At 45.3% G+C, this 21,223-nt stretch overlaps 1 protein-coding gene across 2 annotated transcripts in view; it reads left to right on the forward strand.

Moving 5' to 3' along the window:
• The first annotated feature begins 2,053 nt into the window (after nucleotides 1-2,053).
• ntng1a (netrin g1a) overlaps nucleotides 2,054-21,223 on the forward strand; it is a 97,136-nt gene continuing 77,966 nt past the window's right edge. Inside the window, exons 1-2 of one of the 2 annotated variants that reach the window (XM_062380047.1) lie at nucleotides 2,054-2,648; nucleotides 10,716-11,404. In XM_062380047.1, coding sequence (XP_062236031.1) covers nucleotides 11,156-11,404 — 249 coding nt within the window. In that variant the 5' untranslated portion in view covers nucleotides 2,054-2,648; nucleotides 10,716-11,155. The remainder of the gene's footprint in view (nucleotides 2,649-10,715; nucleotides 11,405-21,223) is intronic. The other variant, XM_062380049.1, reaches the window with a different exon arrangement.

Below are 21,223 nucleotides of genomic sequence, written 5' to 3' on the forward strand. Positions count from 1 at the left end.
AGCTCCTCCATTCCCCGGGAGCTCCGGAGACAAGTGGGTCGCTTCCTTACGGCGGAGTCTCCGGTTCCTGTAGGATGTCCTGATTCAAAGCGGATATATTTGTCTGCTATGACCTGCGTCCCTCGACGGCATGAAGCCCTGGAGACCGAGGTGAGAGGCTCAGGCTGCACATTTCCCCTGGATGGTGGCTGCTGGGGGGGGCGCGTAAAGTTTTGAAGCTTGGAGTCGACGCGCGCCGGGTGGGTGGTCAAAATTGTGCGTCGTGATTACACAAATGTGAGACCGAGAGTATTCTGAGAACAGACAAATACAGACGCAGTTTCTCATTTTCTTGGGGTAGTCGTGTAATGCATTCATTCAGCAAACCACATCTCCTTTTCCATACGTGGTCGCCTCACATGCGAACCGTTTGGTGCAAGAACCAAAGATAAATCAGGTGTAAATCTCAATGCCGATGAGAGGGAAAACCTGCTTCACATTTTATTTCACAAAAACTTCATTTTGTTTTTTTATTTTACGCACCACTCAGCCGCATACAGGAGAAAATGCAGGCACATGGACGCGCTGTGAGCGCCCAGGTCCAAGGTATTGAAATGCGATCTGTATGTTCACATGCAGTTTGTCCTGTTGTAATAGAGCGTGTGCACATAATTTCACACATGCACGATTCATTTTTCGTTTGTAAATGGCACGGAGCACAGCGTCCCTGTCATCCATTCTCCTCCTCATCTTGAAAACAACCTCTCTGCCTAAAATAAGACAAAGGCACGTTTCTTTCTTTCTTTCTTTCTTTTTTATTTATTTCTATCTTTCTTTCTTTCTTTATTTCTGTCTCTCTGTCTTTCTTTCTTTCTGTCTTTCGTTCGTTCTTTCTTTCTGTCTTTCTTTCTTTCTTTCTTTCTCTCTTTCAGTACAGTGCGGGGGTTGAAGGTTGATGGCCTCTCTGGGGCATATACATGCTGTTGCGTAAACATCGACACATTCAGCTGGTCAACCTGCTGCGTGGTTGACCTGTGCCCAACGTGCCATGACCTGACTTCTGCACCACCCCCACCACCCTTTTTTTCCCACTGTTAGTGGGATTCAACTAAGGTGTGAGGGGGTGTTGTGGCCGTACACGTCCAATGACACACCCTTTTTTTATTATGAATTTAATACTGTATTTCATCTGGGATTATTTGGAAACACATTTCCATGTCACCCTGACACATGACTTTAAAACAGCGGATATGAGACTTTCAGGATGGAAAATGATCATACATTTGTTATGGTATAACACTCTGTTCTCTCACAGACATTTAATAAATGCGCAATTAAGCACGGCTAATTTAACGCCTCGTTTTTTGATAGTTGCACCTTCACGTGCGCACCGGAGAGACGCCTCCTTCCTCTTAACATCATTAATAATATTATTTTATCAAGACGATTAAGGGACTTTCCCTCTCTCTTCATGTGAACCTATGTGGACTTTAAATCAGATTTTATTATATGAATCAGCAGAAGTTACGTCTCGGCCATGCGCGTAAACAGAAACACAAATTAACACTTCTCCTCGCACACTTTTATTTTTCTCCACATCATCGCTCGGTTGTAACAATCCTCCATTCTGTCTTTATGCCATCATCCCTTTGGGAACATCCACACCCACGATCTGTGGATCATTTAACGCCACTCGGGAGAACTCCTCCTAAACTACACGCGATTCTCCTCCCTCCTGAGTTTCCACGAGGGTCCCGAAAGAGGACTGTGCGTGCGTCGATGTGACTGTGTGTGTGTGTGTGTGTGTGTGTTTGTGTGGTGAGATGGAGACGGACTGGACGGGTAGGTGGGGGGGGAGAGGAAACCATAGGTGTGCGTGAAACAAGCTGAGTGTGCGTCTCATCTATTAAGAGCCTCGGAGCGCATTTCCTCCCCCCACACCCCCCCCTCCCCGCGTCATCTCCGTCTGGGCGGTCGGTGCATGGTGCGCCGTGGCCGGGGAGGAGAAGTGCGTGCGGCCAGGAGGAGACGCGCTGATGCGAGCGGATATTCGCAGCAGCTGAGCGCAATTGGTGTGATTCCTGTCCCTCGGTCCTTGTCGAAGTGGCAGGAAACGGTCCACAGGAGAGTGAGAAGTAGACGAGGAGCAGGAGCTGTGTGGAGACGAAGGGATTCACGACAGGCTGGGAAACAAGAGGAGGGACGCGCACGGCTGCTGGTCAAAGTTTGTTTTGCAGTAGTGGTGGAGGTGTTGTTCGCTGCGGACCGCACTGTGCCTTTCGATTGACGCTGCGTGATGGAATGCCACTTGGAGAGAGAGAGCCTGATGGACACTTTGGCACCTGGGCTCGCGCGCAGAGAATCCTCCCGTTTCCAGCAGGCGCGGTGCTGACTGAGCCCCCGGGACGGTGATCAGTCATTTGTTTTGTGTTGTCCTCTGAGTGGCAGGGATACCCTCCTCATCATCCTCGACCCCAGCCTCATCGTTTTCTCCCGACGGAGAGCGAGAGATGGTGCGCGAAGCGATTCCTCAGAGATTGACGTGCGCACTCATCACATTCCCGCCGGGGAGCGCGTCTTAAAGAAGAGCCTCTTCCCCCATTCATGTTCATTCCGCTGCTGTGAACCTGTTGAGCTGTGTCAAAGAGCAGAGGGGCGACTGGAGAGATGTAAGTTCCACCTTTTCATTGTAAAGTGAACTTTGTGTTTGCGTTAAATTTTCTCTCGTGCGTTAAAGTGGCCGGTGATGTTACTCAGCTCTGGGCCTGGATGCGTCAATCTCGCGTCCTCAACTTCCAAGACTTTGGAAAACCCTAAAACTTGTTAAAGGTTACACGCGAGGCCACCTTGAATGCGTCCATTTCCTCTGGCCATTTCTGGAGGCGGCCCCTTTGTGGCACATTTGCCTAATGTTGCCCAATCCATCACGGATAATTACATTAGTGTCACGCTGCAGCCAATTGACCTACCTTTAACACGTCATTATATGAGCAGCCTATTACAGATGGCTGCTGTGGTCTCAATATGCTTTGCTGCCTGATTCCAGTGCTCTTTATTTTACACAGTCATCCGTGGCTCGTTATCACTCTCACGTTAGTAGTTATGATATTATTCACATATAATCTGCAACACACCCATGACTTCACCTCGGCCTCGCTCTGGATAATACCCAGCGATTACTCTCTTTAAAGGGTTGCTCACAAGCTTTCTCATTAAACACGGTTGCCCCCTGGGTTCACGTGCTGAATGGATGAACAATCTGTGTGTTTAAAGTAGTGTCTATACACTGCAACTGCTCCTTTACACTGACTATACACGTGTGACTGATAGTGACTGATTATTGCAACTCCATAGTAATTTGTGAGTTTTCAAGGACAGCCACCATGAGTCATTCTGTGTGTGGTTTTAAAGCAGCTGTCGCTTTAAACCTCCGACCTTCTCCCAGTGTTTCCAGCCTCAGAGAGAGAGAGGAGCTACCTGGCTGAGCACATTCTTTGCAGCTAAAGTGGACATTTCCAGTCTCCACACATGTCACTGTGGTTTGCAGAATAATGTGCTAGCAGCCTTTTAGGAAAAGGGTCCTCAATAATGCATTAGGGTGCCCCTGCATGTGTCGCGAAGAGAGCATGCCTGGTGGCGAGGGGAGAGGGAGGGAGGGATGGAGGCAGGGCGGCGGTGGAGGAGCCCTGTCTCACTGTCTCATTGGTTGCCCTCTGCGGAGTAACTGACGCCCGAGGGTGTTCGGCTCGACCTGGGGGCAGCGTCGCCGGAGTCACCCCTGTCAAACGCGCTGCTCTCGGCACACACACACGCACACACTCCATCGTGCATGTGGAGGCTTCGGCTGCTCAGAGAGGAGGAGGAGGAGGAAGCGGCGTCAGACTGGTGGGAGTGATGGAGGACTGTGGCAGATGCAGCTGGTTGGAGGCAGGTTGAGCACGTCCCGGGCACTCGGGGACCTCGCCGTGTCCTCGGAGGCCTGACCTGTGGGGATGTGAGGGGAGGCTGCAGACACGCTCCTGGCAAAGGGATGATTACCTCAGCAGCAGTTGAACCAGCACGGCTTTTTGATAGGAACAGCAAATCTGATATTTCTGAATTGTCGGGACAGAAAAGCCCAAACTCCAAACTAATATTTCCTCCAGGGCTCGAAACTCAACTTGGATTTTCCTTGCATGCGAGTTTCACAGATCTCTGATTATTTATCACATTGCAGGTGGAAAACAAACCAAGGTACAACCCCCCCCCCGGTTAAAACCCCGAAACAGGCAAACTATGAGTCTAACCCTCAAGCAGAGCCGCAGCTTTGACTCTTCCTGAATCTGCCCACCCATCCCCACCACAGTCGGTTAACCAGCTGTCAGCGCTCCACACATTCGCTACCTGTCATCATTATTAAAAGATCATAAGCCTGCCGATTCAGGGCGGCGACATTTTAAGGAGAGGGAAAGAGCTCTAAGTGATGGGCTGACTCGGAGGCAAGCCCCAGGGATGCATTATAGGCACGCTCGCTCCACGGCGGGAACGCTGGCTGTCATGTTTGCAGGACCATGCTCCACTCGCCATATGTTTATTCATGAGGACAGCGGCCCGATTGGCAGGGTTGTTAACAGGCACGATTAGGGATTCTGGGAAGAGAAATCTGGTGAGTGGAGCGCGGAGAGTGAGCAGGAGGCTTGTTTTCTTTTAATTTTCTTCTTTTGTGAAGCCCAGCCAGATTCTATCTTTATCCATCTTTCATCTGCTTCTGACTGCCTGCCCTCCTGTCTTTCGGCCCCACACTCACTCCTGCGCTCGTGTTTCTCCTTTAGTGAGGCACTGGTGGAGAATATGAAACAGGTCGAGTCAGAAAAGATGAAAGGAGGAAGAGACAGGACAGAGGCAGGGTCAGAAACCGCCCTTGAAAGTGCATCAAATGTGTAAAATAAAAAATTCAAAAATAGCCGTGACACGAGGAGTAAACATGTAATTATGCAACCTTGCTCTTGGATGAGCGCATGCTTTAAAGCTAAGGTGGAGAAAGCTGAATTGGTTTGTAGTTAAGACAGGCAGGTGTGAAAGTACTGCCCCCTGTGGGCCATCGTAGATGATCCCTGAGAGATTAGGACTTAACACTTAGAAAATTGGGCCTTTTTGATCACAGAAGGAGTGGAGCCGTGGAAAATGTTTGCACCACACAGCCAGCAGCAGGAGAAAAGGGCTGAACCCACACAAACCTCTGGTCAACAAAAAAAATACAACAATCAATATGAGCAAAAAACAAACTGAAAAGAGGAACAGTGGGAGGAGAAGAAGTGGCGGATGACAGAGGAAGGAAAACAACAAGTGAGAAGGAGTAGCTGGAAGAAACGTAGGAGGAGCGGGGCGTAAAAAGACGCGTGTGTTTATTCAGTCGTCGGGAGATATGCATGATTTACCACCGACCCCCTCAGTGGCAGAGAGCTGCTCCAGGGACACACGTGTAACATTTCCCCCAATGGTTTGGAGAAACACTCAGTCACGCTCGAGTGGCCCCTGGGATGAAATGGAAGTGGACACCAGGGGCTGCTCCACCGGCGAAAGGTTTGGGTGTAATGGGCGGCTGTTTGGTGTGTGTAGAGGGGAGGGTTTGGGCGGGTGGGCGGGTTGGTGACCTCACCGAGGCAAACGAACCCTCGCAGACTGTGTGAAAGATTCACGCGTTTGAATATGAAATAGAAAAACTAAAAGTCCAGCTCGCAGTTTGCAGCAGCGGCAGGACATCCCTGCAGGCAGCACACATCGCAAACTGCTCCACAGTGTGTGCTTCACTAGAATCATATAATTAAGCTCTATATCACTCAATCTTATATATGTTTACTTAAAAAACAATTGTTTCTTTACTTAGAGGTTTGAGCTTTGAGCTACATCTTGTTGATTGTGATTTTAAAGCACTTCAGTTAAAAAAAAATGGAAGTCATATCATGGCTCCCAGTGAAATAAATTTACGTCTTAAGGGGTCTTTAGAGAATTGTCTCTGTCCCACCACTTTTTATCGCTCCAACAATAATCTGAGTTGTTAATGTGAGACGTATGTATCTCAGTCACATCAAAGAAGAATCACACATTAAACGAGGCCGGCAGAATAAATACAAACCTACGTTCAGAACACTTCACATCACATGTCCCCTCTAATGTACTGCTTTCATGTTTTTTTAGCTCATTTATCTCCTTTGATTGTGACACAATGATATTTTGCATTAGCCCTAATTGTTCTTTGAACTTAAAATATGCTCTCGAGTTATTTTCTCCATTTGAAACAACAGTCTGTAACTGTTGATTTTTTTTTTTTTTTTCTAGTTTTGAAGTCAACAAAATATGGACAACTTAAATAAATGTTAACAAAACTTAAATCAATTGATAGTTACATAAATGGTTAGAAGAAAATGTTATTTTATATATATATATATGCGATAGGATCCCGTTTCTAAAGAATTTTACATCCACACAAGTATAGACTTAATTTCTCCTGCTGTTGCACTCAACTTGTTTTAAACGTTAACTTTTCATTTTTGTAAGAATATTTGATAAATAAACATCCCAGCGACTTAACAAGTGAAAATAGGTGTTTCTTTCAGACCCCTCCCCCCATTTGCTATAAGTGTTTATCGCTCTGCGCCTGCCGTGTATATTCCTGTAAATGGTGGAATTTCAGACTTCCTGCTTCCCTCTGAAGTCCTCAAACCTTGATCGATGGCCGGAGGAAGCGTCCTGCCCTAAAATACCCCCCCCCCCCCCCTTTTCCCCCCCTTACTCCTCTTTTAAAATGCACGTCCACACTTCTTCTTCCATCTGCTCTCCGGTCCCCTCTCCGTCACCTCGGCTCCATGGGGGCGACGGAGGGTTATGAGCAGGGAGTAATGAGAGGGAGGGGGCCGCTATGTCCAGGACGGCGAGGTGATAATGACCCGCGCTTTTGTGATCTCTGTTGCTTGTTATCGAAGCCTCGCCGGCGCTTGTTGTCTCATTACCCAAGACTCCAGCTTCCCTTTATCCAGAGGTTGCAAGTCAAGCACACTCTCACACACAGACACACACACACACGCACACACACACAGAGACACTTTTGCGGCCATCCCTTACACTCCTCCTTAACACGGTAATATTATGTCTCGTAATGGGAACAGGAAGCTCAGTGCCAAGAGTTCCTCTGGATAATTGGCTCCTTCTTCACCTGCTGACATCTCCCCCATTGACATTCTTACATTTTACATTGAAGGTGCTTCATTTCTCTCCCCCCACTCACCTCGTCCTCCTCCCTCCTCCCTCTTCCCTCCTCCGTCCTCCGACTCGCAATGCTCGCTCTTGTATTCCTTTTTTTTTTTTTCCTCATGCTGATTTTACATTGCCGCTCTCAATCATCCTCTGCAAAAAAATGTAATCCAACTCTCCAGACGTATCTGTGGGTAACACTCATTTTGATTGATGTGACGGGTTTTTCCTTTTTGCACTGGAATGAATGGTATTAAATTCCAGACTTATATGCGATAGTGTATGCAATCATTCTTTTTCAGTTTTGGAGAATATTTTTGAACTTCTCGTGTCATAGCAAGTTTTTCTGCCATCATCTTTTTCCAGCAGCGTTTTAAAAAAAAAAATTATAATAAGCATTTGCTGCTTTTTACAGGACCTAGCGAATCTTTGCTCCCTGATCTTTGCCTTAAAATGATGATTTACATTCTACCACACTGAAGTAACAGGTTGAAAATATAAAACAATAGGTCAAATTTAGGCAAATTTAAGAATAAGCTAATCCAAATACCATTATTAGTTGTGTACATCCACGTAAAACTGAGCAAACTGTGACCTCACGATGTCGTTCTTCAGTGGGGTCTCTTCGTATTCACGTCAAACCCTCACATCCCTACTCTTCATCACTGGCTCTCTGTAATGACGTCAATCATCTGGAGGGTGTGTGCTTGTGTTTGTCTTCAGGCCACAGTCCGACTGTTAAATGTGAACACAACTCCCATATACTGTTCGCTTTAGTGTCACCTCGTCAGTCCGTCACAGCATGGTGCTCATCCTGCTCAGGCTGACACGCAAACTTTCTATATAGATGTACGGTCTTTATGCAAATACACACCACCCCCTACTCTTTTTTTAATTTCATGTATTGCTGCTCTTCTCACTGTGTGGTAATAAGTAGCACCAGTCTGTCCCTCCTGTGTCCGACCGGTGACTCTGGTCTCCATTAGTCACCTGCTGCTTAAAGCCGAGAAACCTGCACTCAGCTCTGTCCTTTGGTGCTGGATGAAGATGATGATGATGATGATGATGATGATGAGGAGAGACAAGGTTACAAAGATTGAATTCAACATTAAAGTCCTATTAAAAAACAACATCATTCATGTCCAAGCCATATGAGCTGATCCCTGTGCGTTTTGAAACATTTTCGTGGATTTCTCAGAGAATAATTCACGGATTCATATGATATAAATGAGTGAGTGCAAATTAGGTAAGGATCCAAATGGACATTTTATAGTGGTTTATTGAGGGGACTGTTGGACTGTTTTCCTTGTTGCTTGTTGGAAGGATTACACAAAGACAGATTTCATTTCAACTTTGTGGAAGGGTTGAGTATTCATACTTCGGGGTGGATTGGATCAAGGCTACTCATCCAGGATTGTTTTCACTTTCTTTAACATCGAGAGAATTTCTCAAAAAGCCACCTTGAAACTGTTTATATGAACAGATGAATTTAGCTGCGGCTCCAGGTAATGATCAGGTTGTATCTGATCTTAATTAACGTGTTTACAATATGGTGATAAAGTGGTGCGGGGGGGGGGGGTGTTCTCTGTGTGTCCGATTGATGCACAAAACGTTTTATCTGTGGTCTGATGGTAACAGTCTGTGTTCACTGCTCAGGATGAGTTTGAAGGTCAGAGACAGTGTAACAATGATGAGCTGATTCATTGGTTAACCTTCAGTCTGACTTGAATGTAGTGCACAGACACTTGGAGCTATATGATTTTACAGTAATGCAGAACCATAGTGATTAGAGTAAAGTAATGAAGTTCAAAAAAGACCTGATGGGAAGAGAAAAGATTGTCTTCAGATATGAGAGAAAGTTGGTTGACAGAGCCCCGTTTTCTTTGTATCAATCTTAAGAACATTAGGATCAAGGAACACGCTGGTTGGAAACCATCTGAGTTAAAATACATCTTAAAGTCAATTCAAGAACACAGGAACAAAGACCCGTAAAATAGGGGTTAGGAGAAAAGTTCATCATGTTTAATACTGCATCTGTTTCAATACTAAAACTTTAGACAAAAGGAAAAGTGAGGCCATGGCCCAAAACGGTTGGCAGTTATAAATGGATGCTTTGCGTCCTGGGAAGTAAATCACTGTGTGTGATGTAGTGCAGTGACTGCTGCTGTGGACAGAGCCACCATTTAAACAGACCAAAGATGAAAACAGTCACAAGATATTTATGTTAAGTGGCAAAGTGGGGCTGTGCAAAGTGACGTGGCCCCTTTATTCCGTGAAAGAGAAACTCTGCTGTTTATACTTTCAGTTGACCAGGGGAAATCAACTGAAAGCAGCTGTCAACTTTATTTTTAAGGAAGTCTGGATCAGATCAGTGTGTGTGATGTGAAAGGTGTCGCCTGTATAGACAAACCCATAGACCCAAACATGGAGGAAGCAGGGTGTATTACCCATATTGTAGCCAGCCACCGGAAGGCTATGGTGTCAGTCAGCTCACTGTTTAGATTTGATGGTTAAAAGGAGATTGTCATACATTAGGGGAACGCAAGTGTGGCACCCCATCTGCGAACACGTTTGCCTGATCAGTTGATAATAAACAGGGTGTTTACAACTTGTTTCACTGCCCCCCAAGGGACCAATGAATGCACATGCTTACTTTCTGAAAGGCCTACCCCTCAATATGTTATCTCCTGTACTTAATGACATGCAGATAAAAGCACCAATAACACGACACTAACAGGTTGTTGTTTAACTGCAATTATACTGTATTTCATTTATGGACACACCCCCCGAGTCTCTGGTGAGTCACTGTGTTCAGCTCTGTGGGATAGCACTTTAAATATCAGAGTTCAATACAGTGGATGTTTTTGTCCAGCTTTTGTTTTTGACCTCCTTCATGCACAGATATTCTACCAGCGGACACAGAAGAGTTGAACAGTAAAATGCTATTTGTACGGTCGTGGTGTCGCGTCATCTCTTTCGATGAGTGCTGGATTTTAATGTATAAAAAAAAAACTGTAACCCTAACTGTATTAAACATTAGCCCGTTCTCGAGTATGATTAGGATTTCTGGCCTCACTTGATGCTCGAAATCAGTAAAACAACATGACTTTATTTATTTCCTCTCTCCGAATTGCTCGTTATCATTTCCACCCATGCGGCGGGGGGTGTTAGAGGTGTGCAGGGTGCGAGCAGGGTGCGGAGACGGAGGTGGGGTGAGCTGTAACACTGTACGCCTGACGCCGCGGAGTGAGATGAGGGTTTTATGTGTGAAAGCAGCAAGATCCAATTTACCCCGATGGCATCGCTTACCCATTTGCTCTGTTTGGATGCACAACAAACACCGACATGGCAGCCCGTCCCAACGCCGTCCCAAAACCCATCCGGCTCCCTGTTCACACATGCACATTTCACCCTCGCCGTGGCGCCAGCTTGTGTTTCCATACTGTCAATATTCACTCATCCCCTCTCCCCCCCCCCCCTCCTCTGTTTCTCGTTTCTCTCTGCAGCCGCATCGCCACACAGGACGAGGACCATGACTGACGGCCAGGCGAGCTGAAGGGACTTGTCACTCATCTTCCTTTCTCCGTGTCAGGGGGGCGACTATCTCCTTGCTCACCTCCCCTCCTCTTCCTCCACCTTCTCCTCCACCGTCCTCCTCCCGCCCTCAGTCCTCTCCTCTTGTCTTCTCAATGGGCCGGTGACCTCAGCATCATTGTAGTTATCCACCGCTCCCAAAAACTCCCCAGAGGCCGAGACGTGGCAACAAAGACCTTGTGAGGACACCTCTGAACCGACCCTCGCTCCACCTGACGGGAGTGTGGCATGCCTCCTCCCTCCAGCTGAGTGACCTTTACTGAGCGGAAGTAGAAAGAAGAAGGGATCCCTTGTCCGTCCACCCTCAGCGGGAGATACAGCTTCTGGAGCAGGAGCTGCGAGAGGACCAGTCATGCGTTTCCATTTTACGTTGGCGCTGCAGGCGCTGTGGACCGCTGTTTGCCAGGCGGCCATGCAGCACTACCCTGCAGCGTGGGGCCACTACGACGTGTGCAAGTCCCAGATTTATACAGACGAGGGCCTTACCTGGGACTACATGGCCTGCCAACCCGAGGCGACAGACATGACCCATTACTTGAAGGTTACTCTGGATCCCCCCAACATCACCTGTGGAGACCCTCCGGAGACGTACTGCGCCCTGGTGAGTACAAGCCAAACTGACAAAACTGTGTTTTCAAACTAAAACTGTGTCTGTTCAGACAAACGTTTTTTTGGATATCACATGAACACTCACGTACACTGAGCACGTGCAGCTGTGTTCAAGTGATAGGAGCCAAACGAATCAGCAAAGGCTAAGTTGTGACTGAAAAGACCCAATCAGCAGGCGGCTGTGAGCATCTCTGTTATTGTTACAAACTTGTTTCTGTACATCTGGACTAAAGCGTAGCCCTGGAGATTTGAAACAAAAACGGGTCAGCACTGTTTCCAAATTCCTCAGTTCACTACTCGACTCTACGTTCTCTAGGACCCTGGAGTAGTTTGGACAGCAGGTGTATCCGTAGCACAGTTGATGCATTTTCAAACAAAACAATAGTAGTTTGGTTGTTGCACAAATCTTTCCATTAAAAGGAGCAAAGTGCAACTAGTTCAAACAACAACAGGGCAGCTTCATCATCATTGTCTGTATCGTGTGTATCTACTCAAGCTGAGAGACACCTCCACAGCCTGTGGGGCTCAGATACGTGGCTGCAGATGAAGTCGGAGGTTTTTGCACATTGACGTCACGTTCTGCTGTTTAGAGAGCTGCCTCCCTGTGTGTGTGCACAGCAAACGGCGTCTCATGTGCTGTTGATGCTGCTGACTCTCAGAAAAACACAGTATAATGCGACTTAAACATTGAAAAACAACACGTCTCGCTCCCACAGAAACACAGCAGCCTCAGTCGCTGTGACTTTCAACGTGAGAAGGCGTCCCAGTGGGTCTTTGGCCAGAGCGGGATGAGTGAGTGGCCTAATAATTCAAATTCAAGTGCACAGGATGGATACAAATACAAACATACTGGAGCACTGTTTATGTGAAAATACACCCATTTCCCGTTGTGGTGCTCTAAGTGGACATTGTTTCCTCACTCAAACACATTAGCCCGATTAATATATCATAATATTCTGTTTCAGCTTTCGTCCTTGATTTATTTTTACTCTAAGAATTTATCGGTGGAATCCAGGGAATTTTGCTTCGCAGTCATTTGCTCCTCATTCAGGCATTGTTGGATCTGAGTTTAAATATGTTCTGCAGTGGTTGTGTCTCAGCTACATTCTCTGATCTCCTGCAACCACAAGATGTTTTTTCAGGCCAAAATTCCAGTTGTTTTAGTATGACTGTATATAAAAGTGGATGACGTTTTGGCTCCCAAAAGTGACCGGTGGCCGGGGTAAAGGTCGGACAAATTTTTTCTCAAAGATGGTTTCAGTTCAGTTTGGATTGGTTATTTTATGTTGAGCAGACTTTGGCAGCAAATGTGCAAGATGGCAGAGTTGATGTCTGGGTTAGTTTGGCTTCATTTCTGGATAGTGGGAGGATAGTGTCTATTGGCTCTATTTGGATGGCTCTGACTTTTGTCCAAAGGGAAAAACCTCAGCAACAATCAGATTAATTGCCAAGAAAATCTTTTCAGACATTCATGGTCCTCAGAGGATGAATCTTACCCACATTACAGCTTGTATGACTTTTCCTCTATAGCGCCATCATCACTTCAACATTTGTGGATTTATTTGTACCAACATCCTGTTTTCATTCATCCAAAACTTTGGTTAGTGACTTAAACAGTAACATCTGCCTCAGCTGTAATTCGTAATATGTACAAAGTGGTGAGCATAAGAATGCCAACATTGTCAAATAACACTTTGAGCATGTTAGCAAGTTGACATTAGCATTTAGTTCACACTAACATGGCTGCAGACTCTTCTTTTCTTGTTTCTGAGCAAACTATAAACTTAATGCAATGCTGAGCAACAGAGATGGTTTTTCTCATTGCATCAAATCATTGTCCGTTTGAGTCACAGAGTTAAAGAGTCTTAATTGCCAGTTTCCAAATGATATAATTGAGTCAATCAGCTTACTTAAAAACGTGTTGTGCCTAACAGCGTATTATGACCAGAACACTTAAAATCTAATGAGGCTTTTTAAAAGAATGAGCTGATTAGCCCTTTTTTCTGTTTAATTGAGTGCAAGCCTTGTTGAGCCGCAGAGCAAATTTGCCATGATTGACTTGAGTTGATAAAAAGGCTCCACATGGTTGCACGCCGGTGAAATCCTAATGCATCAGATGTGCTGTTCTGTTGACTGAGAGGGATTTAAGATTTAAACGGCGCAATAAAAAGCAGTGATTGGATGAGTGGTTTGCACCGATGCTGTTGATTCTGCAAATTACACTGCATCATGAAAACCACAAATATCCGCTGGAGCTGAAAGGAAATATCACAGGACAAGAGGCATATCAGGTCAAGGATTTAATTATCAAACCGCCGCGCTCTTTACTCCGGGTCCCTCCCGCTTTGAAACCCGCAGCCGGTCGCCTCCGATTAACGCTCAATGACGGGTCCAACTCGGGCCGTGGTCTGACACCGAGTCATCAAAGATTCTCTCAGAACAAACGCACCCCTCGCTCCGACAGCTTCGAGAGCGCTTCAGATAAACTGTGAGACGTTCCAGGAAAAAAAAAATAGAACAAGTAGTAACTTGAGGAGTATAAATAGACAGTCGCGTCAGCGGAAAGTCAGCTGAGAGCAGAGTGGGATTAACAAAACGCAGATGACAAAGACAGCGACTAAATGATCAAGAGAGAAGTGAGAGGGAGCGAGGGCGGGGGGGGGGAGACGGAGGCTCGGAGGACTCGGTGCAAAGCAAACTGTGACGGAGGAACTAATATCTCCTGCGTGGGGCGGGATGGAGGCTCTGAAATGTGAATTATTCAGCATGTTTTGTAGCTAATGTGTTTTATTCATAGGACACATTATTCAGCCCGACGTCTCTCAGGCACTTTTGGGGGAAAAAAACATCCTCCTTTGATCGGCAGCTGTTGGTTTTAGGCACAGTGAGTCAGGGTTAGAGTTGAGGGATGATCGCCCCCCCTTCCCCCCCCCCCCCCCGTCACCTCTGATTGATCCACATTAGAACCCGAAGCCTGTCTGGTTTTTAGCTTTGAGGTGACCGTGTTGTGGGTAAACTGGCCGTGTCTGATTCGTCCCCGGAGCAGCTCTGTTCCTGGACAAACGGCTTCAAACCAGTTTATCATTAATATAACAGCCATCCTTTTAACTGATGATCGCTTATTGAATAAGTGGCAGTTTGTCGCACACCGCCACCCGCAGGTCTCCGGCAGTCAATGTGATAGAAGTGCTTCAATTAAAGAGGCAGCGGTTGGATCCCACTGAACCATTTCCTCCCTCTACTGTTCTCTGCTCATCACAAATCACACAACCATCACTGAAATATGACCCCCGCCGCTTACCATAGAGGCTAATTGCTTTATGTTTACCCCTGGCAGTAACATGGCTCCGAATCAACATGGAATAATTACCATTGATATTCCAGCTACTCCGGCTGCCAGTACGCTGCTGCAATGCCAATAGTGGTTTGTATCGTAAGTCAGATCATTTCAAATTCGGGGGCAATTATCATTAGGCCGCGTTATCGGAGAATTTCATCTCTCTGGTAATTGATTTTACGCTCGCAGAGGCGGGCGCATCTCAAAGCCCGGTGTCTGCTTCCTGGAGTGCTGAAGGTAACGGACACCAACGCCTGACGAGAGGAGACGGAGACAGAGGGAGATGCTGCAGCTCCAGGGCGTGGTGCTTATATGAGCATGGTTAGCTCAGGTTGCGGCCTTCGTCCCAGGGTCACAGATAGAGGAAGACGGCATCACACACACACACGCACACACACACCCTCTCCAGTAAAGACTTTTCATTCTGCTTATAGCCCAGTGACCTTTTCTATAGCAATAAGCTGGCATTCACTGAACTTTGGCACAGGAATCTGCCATCATATGAGGTTTCACTGTCCCCTCCAGTTAGACTCAGACTGGCCTTTAGAAACATGGACAGGTTGCACACACTCAACACCGCTGATGATGACAGAGTGTGTGCAGGCTTCGGGAGAGCAGCTTTGACTTGAATACAGAAAGTGAAGCGAGCTGAGTCGTGTTCCAAAATGACCGACTGACGGCTTTGTGTGTTCGGAAAACCTTCAAACCTTTAGAACAAAAAGTATGACATGATGAAAGGGTTTTTGCTGACTGGTGCAGGTAGATTAGACTGAGCAGCAATGGTGCTTTCTCTCTATTTCCAGGTGTTATGCCATTCGGTAAACAGGAGGACACAAAAACCTTGTCTACGCTACAGCAAATATTCTATGAACGGATATTTCTGCTCTGATTTGATAAAAATCTTCATCCACATGACTGTTCTTTTACAGAATATCTCTGTTTAGACACACAAAGACTACACACACATGATATTTACATCAACAATAAATCAAATAGACATAAACGCAGCAGAGAAACTGTTATGTTACCACTGTTGTCGTTAAATCTGGCACATGATCAAACAAAGCAACAGGGAGCATGCACAAAGTAAACGGTGACATCAGCGTTTCCCAAACACAGCATTTTAAATGTTTTTGTTCTTCCGAATTCATACAAATCTCTGTTTAAGTGACTTAAAGCCAGAGCCTAAGTGACATTCTGACACCTAGGTTCCTGAAAACATTAACACAGCCGCTCCCTGACTTCATAATTTACACGTTTCTATCGTGACTCGTCAAAATGTCGGAGAACGAGACTCCCCGTGGTTTAAACTATAACGACATCACTTACATGTGTTGGTTCTTGTTTGATGCACATGGCATTAAACATTTCTAGGTGTAACTCCATAATTAATACAACATTTAAAAAACATGCATTAGTGTCTGTGTGTGCTTCTGTGTGCGAGTGTCCTCACGCCCTCGCATGCAAGCACTCGATGTCTCCATTTGTGCCGTCAATTTACAACGAGGAAATGCTGATGAATGCTGAAACCTGAGTCCCGGCAGGCCGGTGCATTTCATAGCCAATCAAATCTAAATGAGGAAACCAAGCAGATTATTAAAAAGGCTGTGCAGCATGCGTCTGTGTGTTTCCCTTTTTTTTTAGCACCAATGAGGGGTCATGATAAAGAGAAGGTAGATCATCAGAGCGCTCGTTATTCCTCTGCTTTGCTAATAAGAAAAATAATGTGATAGACTGAATTAAGCTGTCAAAAGTGGACGCTGGGCTCTTTTCTAACCATGTGATATTTATTGTTCCAGTCAAGCTGCAGTGTGAAACATGTTTTTTCCTTTTCTCCCCAAAGCCTACATTGGAACTCTGTGTACCCATGCTCCAATCTGGGTTTGACGGAAACGGTTATATAATGATGTCGTCAAACTATATATTGTTCATTCATGCAGAAAGTACTGTGTAGTATACATGTTTGATGGATGGCAAAGTGTGCTATGCAGAGAGGTAAATAAAACACCGGATATATTGACAGAGCTCAACAAACAACGACCATCCCCTTAAAGTATTAAGGCCTTTGCTGATCAATGGAAATAAACAATATGAAAAAGTTTTATTTATTTATATGATTTTTTTTTTTTTTAAATAGCCGAGCAGAGAACGTTTAGTTTCACAGCTTGGTTGACAAGCCTAAGTTGTCAATAGCTGCTTTATGACAGATTTCAGAGTAGTGGACAGTTTGAAGAACTGCTGCAACATCTGGCACAGCTGTTTCACGTCCACTGCTTGTGATGTTGTCAACAACATGCTTTCTGATTGGCTGCAGGCGTACAGGTCGGATACCTAAAGTAGGGACAATTTAAAGCAGAAATTTAGCTCAGCTCAATTCCATTGCTGATTTTATAAATATAAATATTTGAAATTTCGGTTTTGGATTGAACTGTTGTAATGGTTAAACCCACTGAAGGTTAGATTTGAGGATTTTTTGCATTTTAGGAGAGGACGGTACGGTGCTGTGGAAAGTATAAAGGTTTTTTATTTGGTCGATGACACTATAATACTATGTGCGCTAGATTGCTGTTCTTATATCTGTAATGCACATAAATGTCAGTGTTCAAATTTAAAATACTTGTACCCGGTGAACCCCGCCTGTGCTTACCTGAGCAGATGGTACATTCCAGTTGAAAGGAGGCTGTGACAGGAGCAGAGTGGCTCACATCTCTGCAGGGGGGAGAGAAGCATGAGCGCATTGTGAAAGACTTTGTTTCCTTCGCTGTCGTAGCTTTAGACTTTAAGGGGTAGTTCTTGAACTCTGGCTGTTAAATTATTCCTGTTATTAGATGGTTCATTGTTCATCGGCTCATGATGGTATTTTAGAGAAGAAGTGATTCAAGCACCAGTACATGATGCTGTTGGTGTTGTGGTGGTGGTGCCATCAGCTCCCTCTTACATTGTGATATACAAATCTGACCTTTTCTGCTAAGCTGATCCTGATTAGAGGTTTTCAGACACACAAAGCATTTCAACCCCCCCCCCCCCACACACACACACACAAACACACACACTTGCACACTGTGCCGCCTCTCAACAGGCTCCCTGCTGATATTTCCTTGACAAACAGTGCGCTGTCAGCAGCAGTATGTCTCATCTCATATTGTAGCACTCAGTCAATGTAAGGGTTAGAGGAGATGAGAGGGAGAGAAGAGAGACGGCGGCTGCTTCTCTGGGCTTCAGCGTGTCTGTGACATTCTGTCTCCTGAACTTGTTTATCCTGCCTCGTTTTTTTTTTTTTTTTTCACGATCGGAGGGGGGGGGGCAGATTAGCAAAATGAGCAGCGAGACAGCTCCTCAGATCTGCGCCTCGACTCAAGAAAAGGTCACTTTTCAGGAACGTAGTAGCAATTATGCAGCATTGAAAACCCTAATTGCTCTTTCAGCTGAACGGTTTAACATCAGAGGACGGAGTCGACCCGATCCATTTCATGTGTTTTCTCTCATCTCTGTCAGAACAAACCGAATCGAAGCTTTCTTAGAATTTAAGGTAATTAGCAATTCACAAGATCCTGCAGCACAAGTCATCGTTTTTTGATTAGTTATATCGGGCATTATTGTTTCTGCATCATTCCATGACAGGCAGTGTTTAAGGCTCTGCTGGATTTTCACACGATCTTTTTTTATGTTTTTTAATGAATCAGTCTTATCAGCCCTGTGCAATTTTAAGTTAAGTGAGTAAACACAGCACTTTACAGTAAATTCATGATTGCACTTGACAGAAAACTCTTCTATGAGTAGAGTAACTGTCATTATGTAGAAGCCATAAAGTACATTAGTTCAACAAGGTTAAAGCTCATGAGTCACATTACCACCAAACATATACTCTCTCTCTCTCTCTCTCACTCTATATATATATATACTCTATATTGCAGTGATCAGTCCATTAATGCACATGGGATTTGGAGGTTGACTGGAGTCATTTATTTAATATTTCAATTTAAAAAAAGGCTTTAAAATAAGGATTTAAAGCTTTTAATGTGAAGAACTGTAATCGCTTTGGGTCTTAGACTCTTGGTCGGACAAACCAGACAGTCCAAAACCCGTCCTGCTGGGCACGGGTCAGCTATCCTCACTCAGCTTCAGACACATGCACATGTTCACTGTGCCTTATAAACCCAGAAGGGTATCAAATCTCTTTCACGCAACCAACAAAATGGCTGACCAATGCTGTCATTCTTAAGAATGCACGTGAGAAAATGTGTCTTGCACAAGATACAAATATGTTTAAAGCAAAGCAGGGATATTAAAAAAACCTTTACATAATCCGTCTTGACAATTTTTGGTTCTGAGACAAACACCAATCAGATTCTCCTGCCGGTCCTTGTAGTCAGAACCTCCAAATCTGCCTCTTTGAAACCTGCAGCCCGTTCACCTTTTTCTCGTGTTCTCCTAATCTGAACTCAGCAGCATAACCAGCTTTCAGTTTGTAGCTTGATACATTCAGCTGAAACTCTACCACTGCAGAGAGAATAGGTCGAATACTGTCTAACACAGCACAGAGCTGTCGGACAGTCAGACTGCATCTGTCCGGCCCGTGTGAAGGTTATACGCGCTGCAGTCACAGGAGGCTCTCATCATATTCACTCCGACCCATCCTGCCATAAAGTTTGCATGAGCGTCGGGCCCTGTCTGAATTTTTACCGTTTTCTTATTTCCTGCAACCACTCGGCTCTTCCAGGCCTTCAAGTGCCAAGACAAACACAGACTTGTCAGGCAGCCCAGACCGGGCTCAAGAGAAGTCCATTAAACAGGTGTTGGCAGGAAAACCCACACTTCCTGTTATGGGCATGTTGTGGCTCAGCATGGTTCACAGGCTGTGGAAGACCGAGCGAGGAAACATCCATCCTTCTTCTCTCGTGTGTGTGTTTGTGTGCGTGTGTGTGTGTGTGTGTGTGTGTGTGCCACATTTACTGAAGGTCCCAGAGTGTCTTTCGTACACAACCAGTAAATGTTTTGATCATCGTTTGTAATCAAACTTGCGCTTTGTGGTACAAAGTGACTTTAGTATAACACAAGCTTTCAATATAAGCGCTCGTGATAGAAACACATGTCGTATGAAACACATTTGTCCACGTTCTTGAAAAACACATTTCTATAAATAAGGATAAGTTTGACTTCCTCACCCCCACTGAACAACGCTATGTGATCTGTGAACTCATTCTTCTCGCCTTCAAATTTCACAAGTCCCCCCCATGGTGATTGTGATAAATCACATGATCAGAGCTGATATTGCATTCACTCGTTTCTATCCCTAAGTAACACACAGTTAAAGGACTTTTCCTCTAATCAGAGACAGGGTTGGCACCTGGCTGAAGTATCTGTCTTAAGTCCCGCCTTCTCCATGTTAACAGTTGGGACATTGACCATACACAAAAGGCTAAGTACTTTTTCAAAGATGCTTTCTGTCAATCTAAGTAATTGTAATTGACAGCTGAGGCTTCCATTGCTCAAGAATATTAGTCCATCCCCTGATGGCTACTGCACAGACTCTGGCAAGACGGCGGCATTCACGCCCAGCTCTACACTGATAGAACAGAAATCATGTTACCCACCATTTTCCACCTTCACCATCTCCACATTATTATCATGGGGCATTGTTTTTCTGTTTCAACAGTGTGAATGGCAATGAGAGTATCGCCTAAAGAGAAAAGCAAACAAACAGTCGGACGTGTTCACTCCCAGGGAGAAAAGTTTCGCAGAAGTGAAGTTGGTGAGAAGTTGGCATGCAGACAACATCAGGTGTTTCTCTGTGATGCTGCGCTGTGCGAGCGTGCGACTCGTCTATCTGGGCTCCATCAAGGTGTTCAGTGTTGTCTCACCGTTTACACTGCCATAACAAGATAACGGGGGGCCACCTTGACTCCCGCCTCCCACAGGTTGTTTTTGTTGACTTTTTACTTTCAAAGTTTGGAGGAAAAAAACAACTCTTCCCTTTGCAGGGGAAGAGCTCGGAGCGGCTGGAGGATGGAAAAGATTTTGCGTTGCACAAAGCTGAAACTCGGAAACTATTCCCCTTGCAAACATGAGACTGAAATCGTAAGAAGAGCTAATGGTGTCATTTAGGAAAACAACAACATGTTTGAGTCTGGTTCAGTCTCATTCCAGATCTATCATAGCTCAGATTCAGTCCCTGAATATCTTGAAGAGACTCGCTATAAACTAGAAGTCAGGAAGAAGCAAAGTGTCGCCTGGTGGTTAAACACTCAGTGCACTCACTGGGTTTGAGGACTCATGCGTTATAGCAACCAACCATACAGGTCTTTCTATGACACAGGGCTTTGTCTCTCTCTCACTCATGTATAGATTATTATTTAACAAATGACCTTTACCCCTTTTCTCTTCAATTGGTCTTCGGGCTCTCAGTCTTCTGTGTGGTAACAGCGGGCTTTTGTTGCATTTCACAGTTCAACACTCATGGCAAATTATAGTTTG

This window comes from Platichthys flesus, chromosome 21 (genome assembly GCF_949316205.1).
Source record: "Platichthys flesus chromosome 21, fPlaFle2.1, whole genome shotgun sequence".
NCBI lineage: Eukaryota > Metazoa > Chordata > Actinopteri > Pleuronectiformes > Pleuronectidae > Platichthys > Platichthys flesus.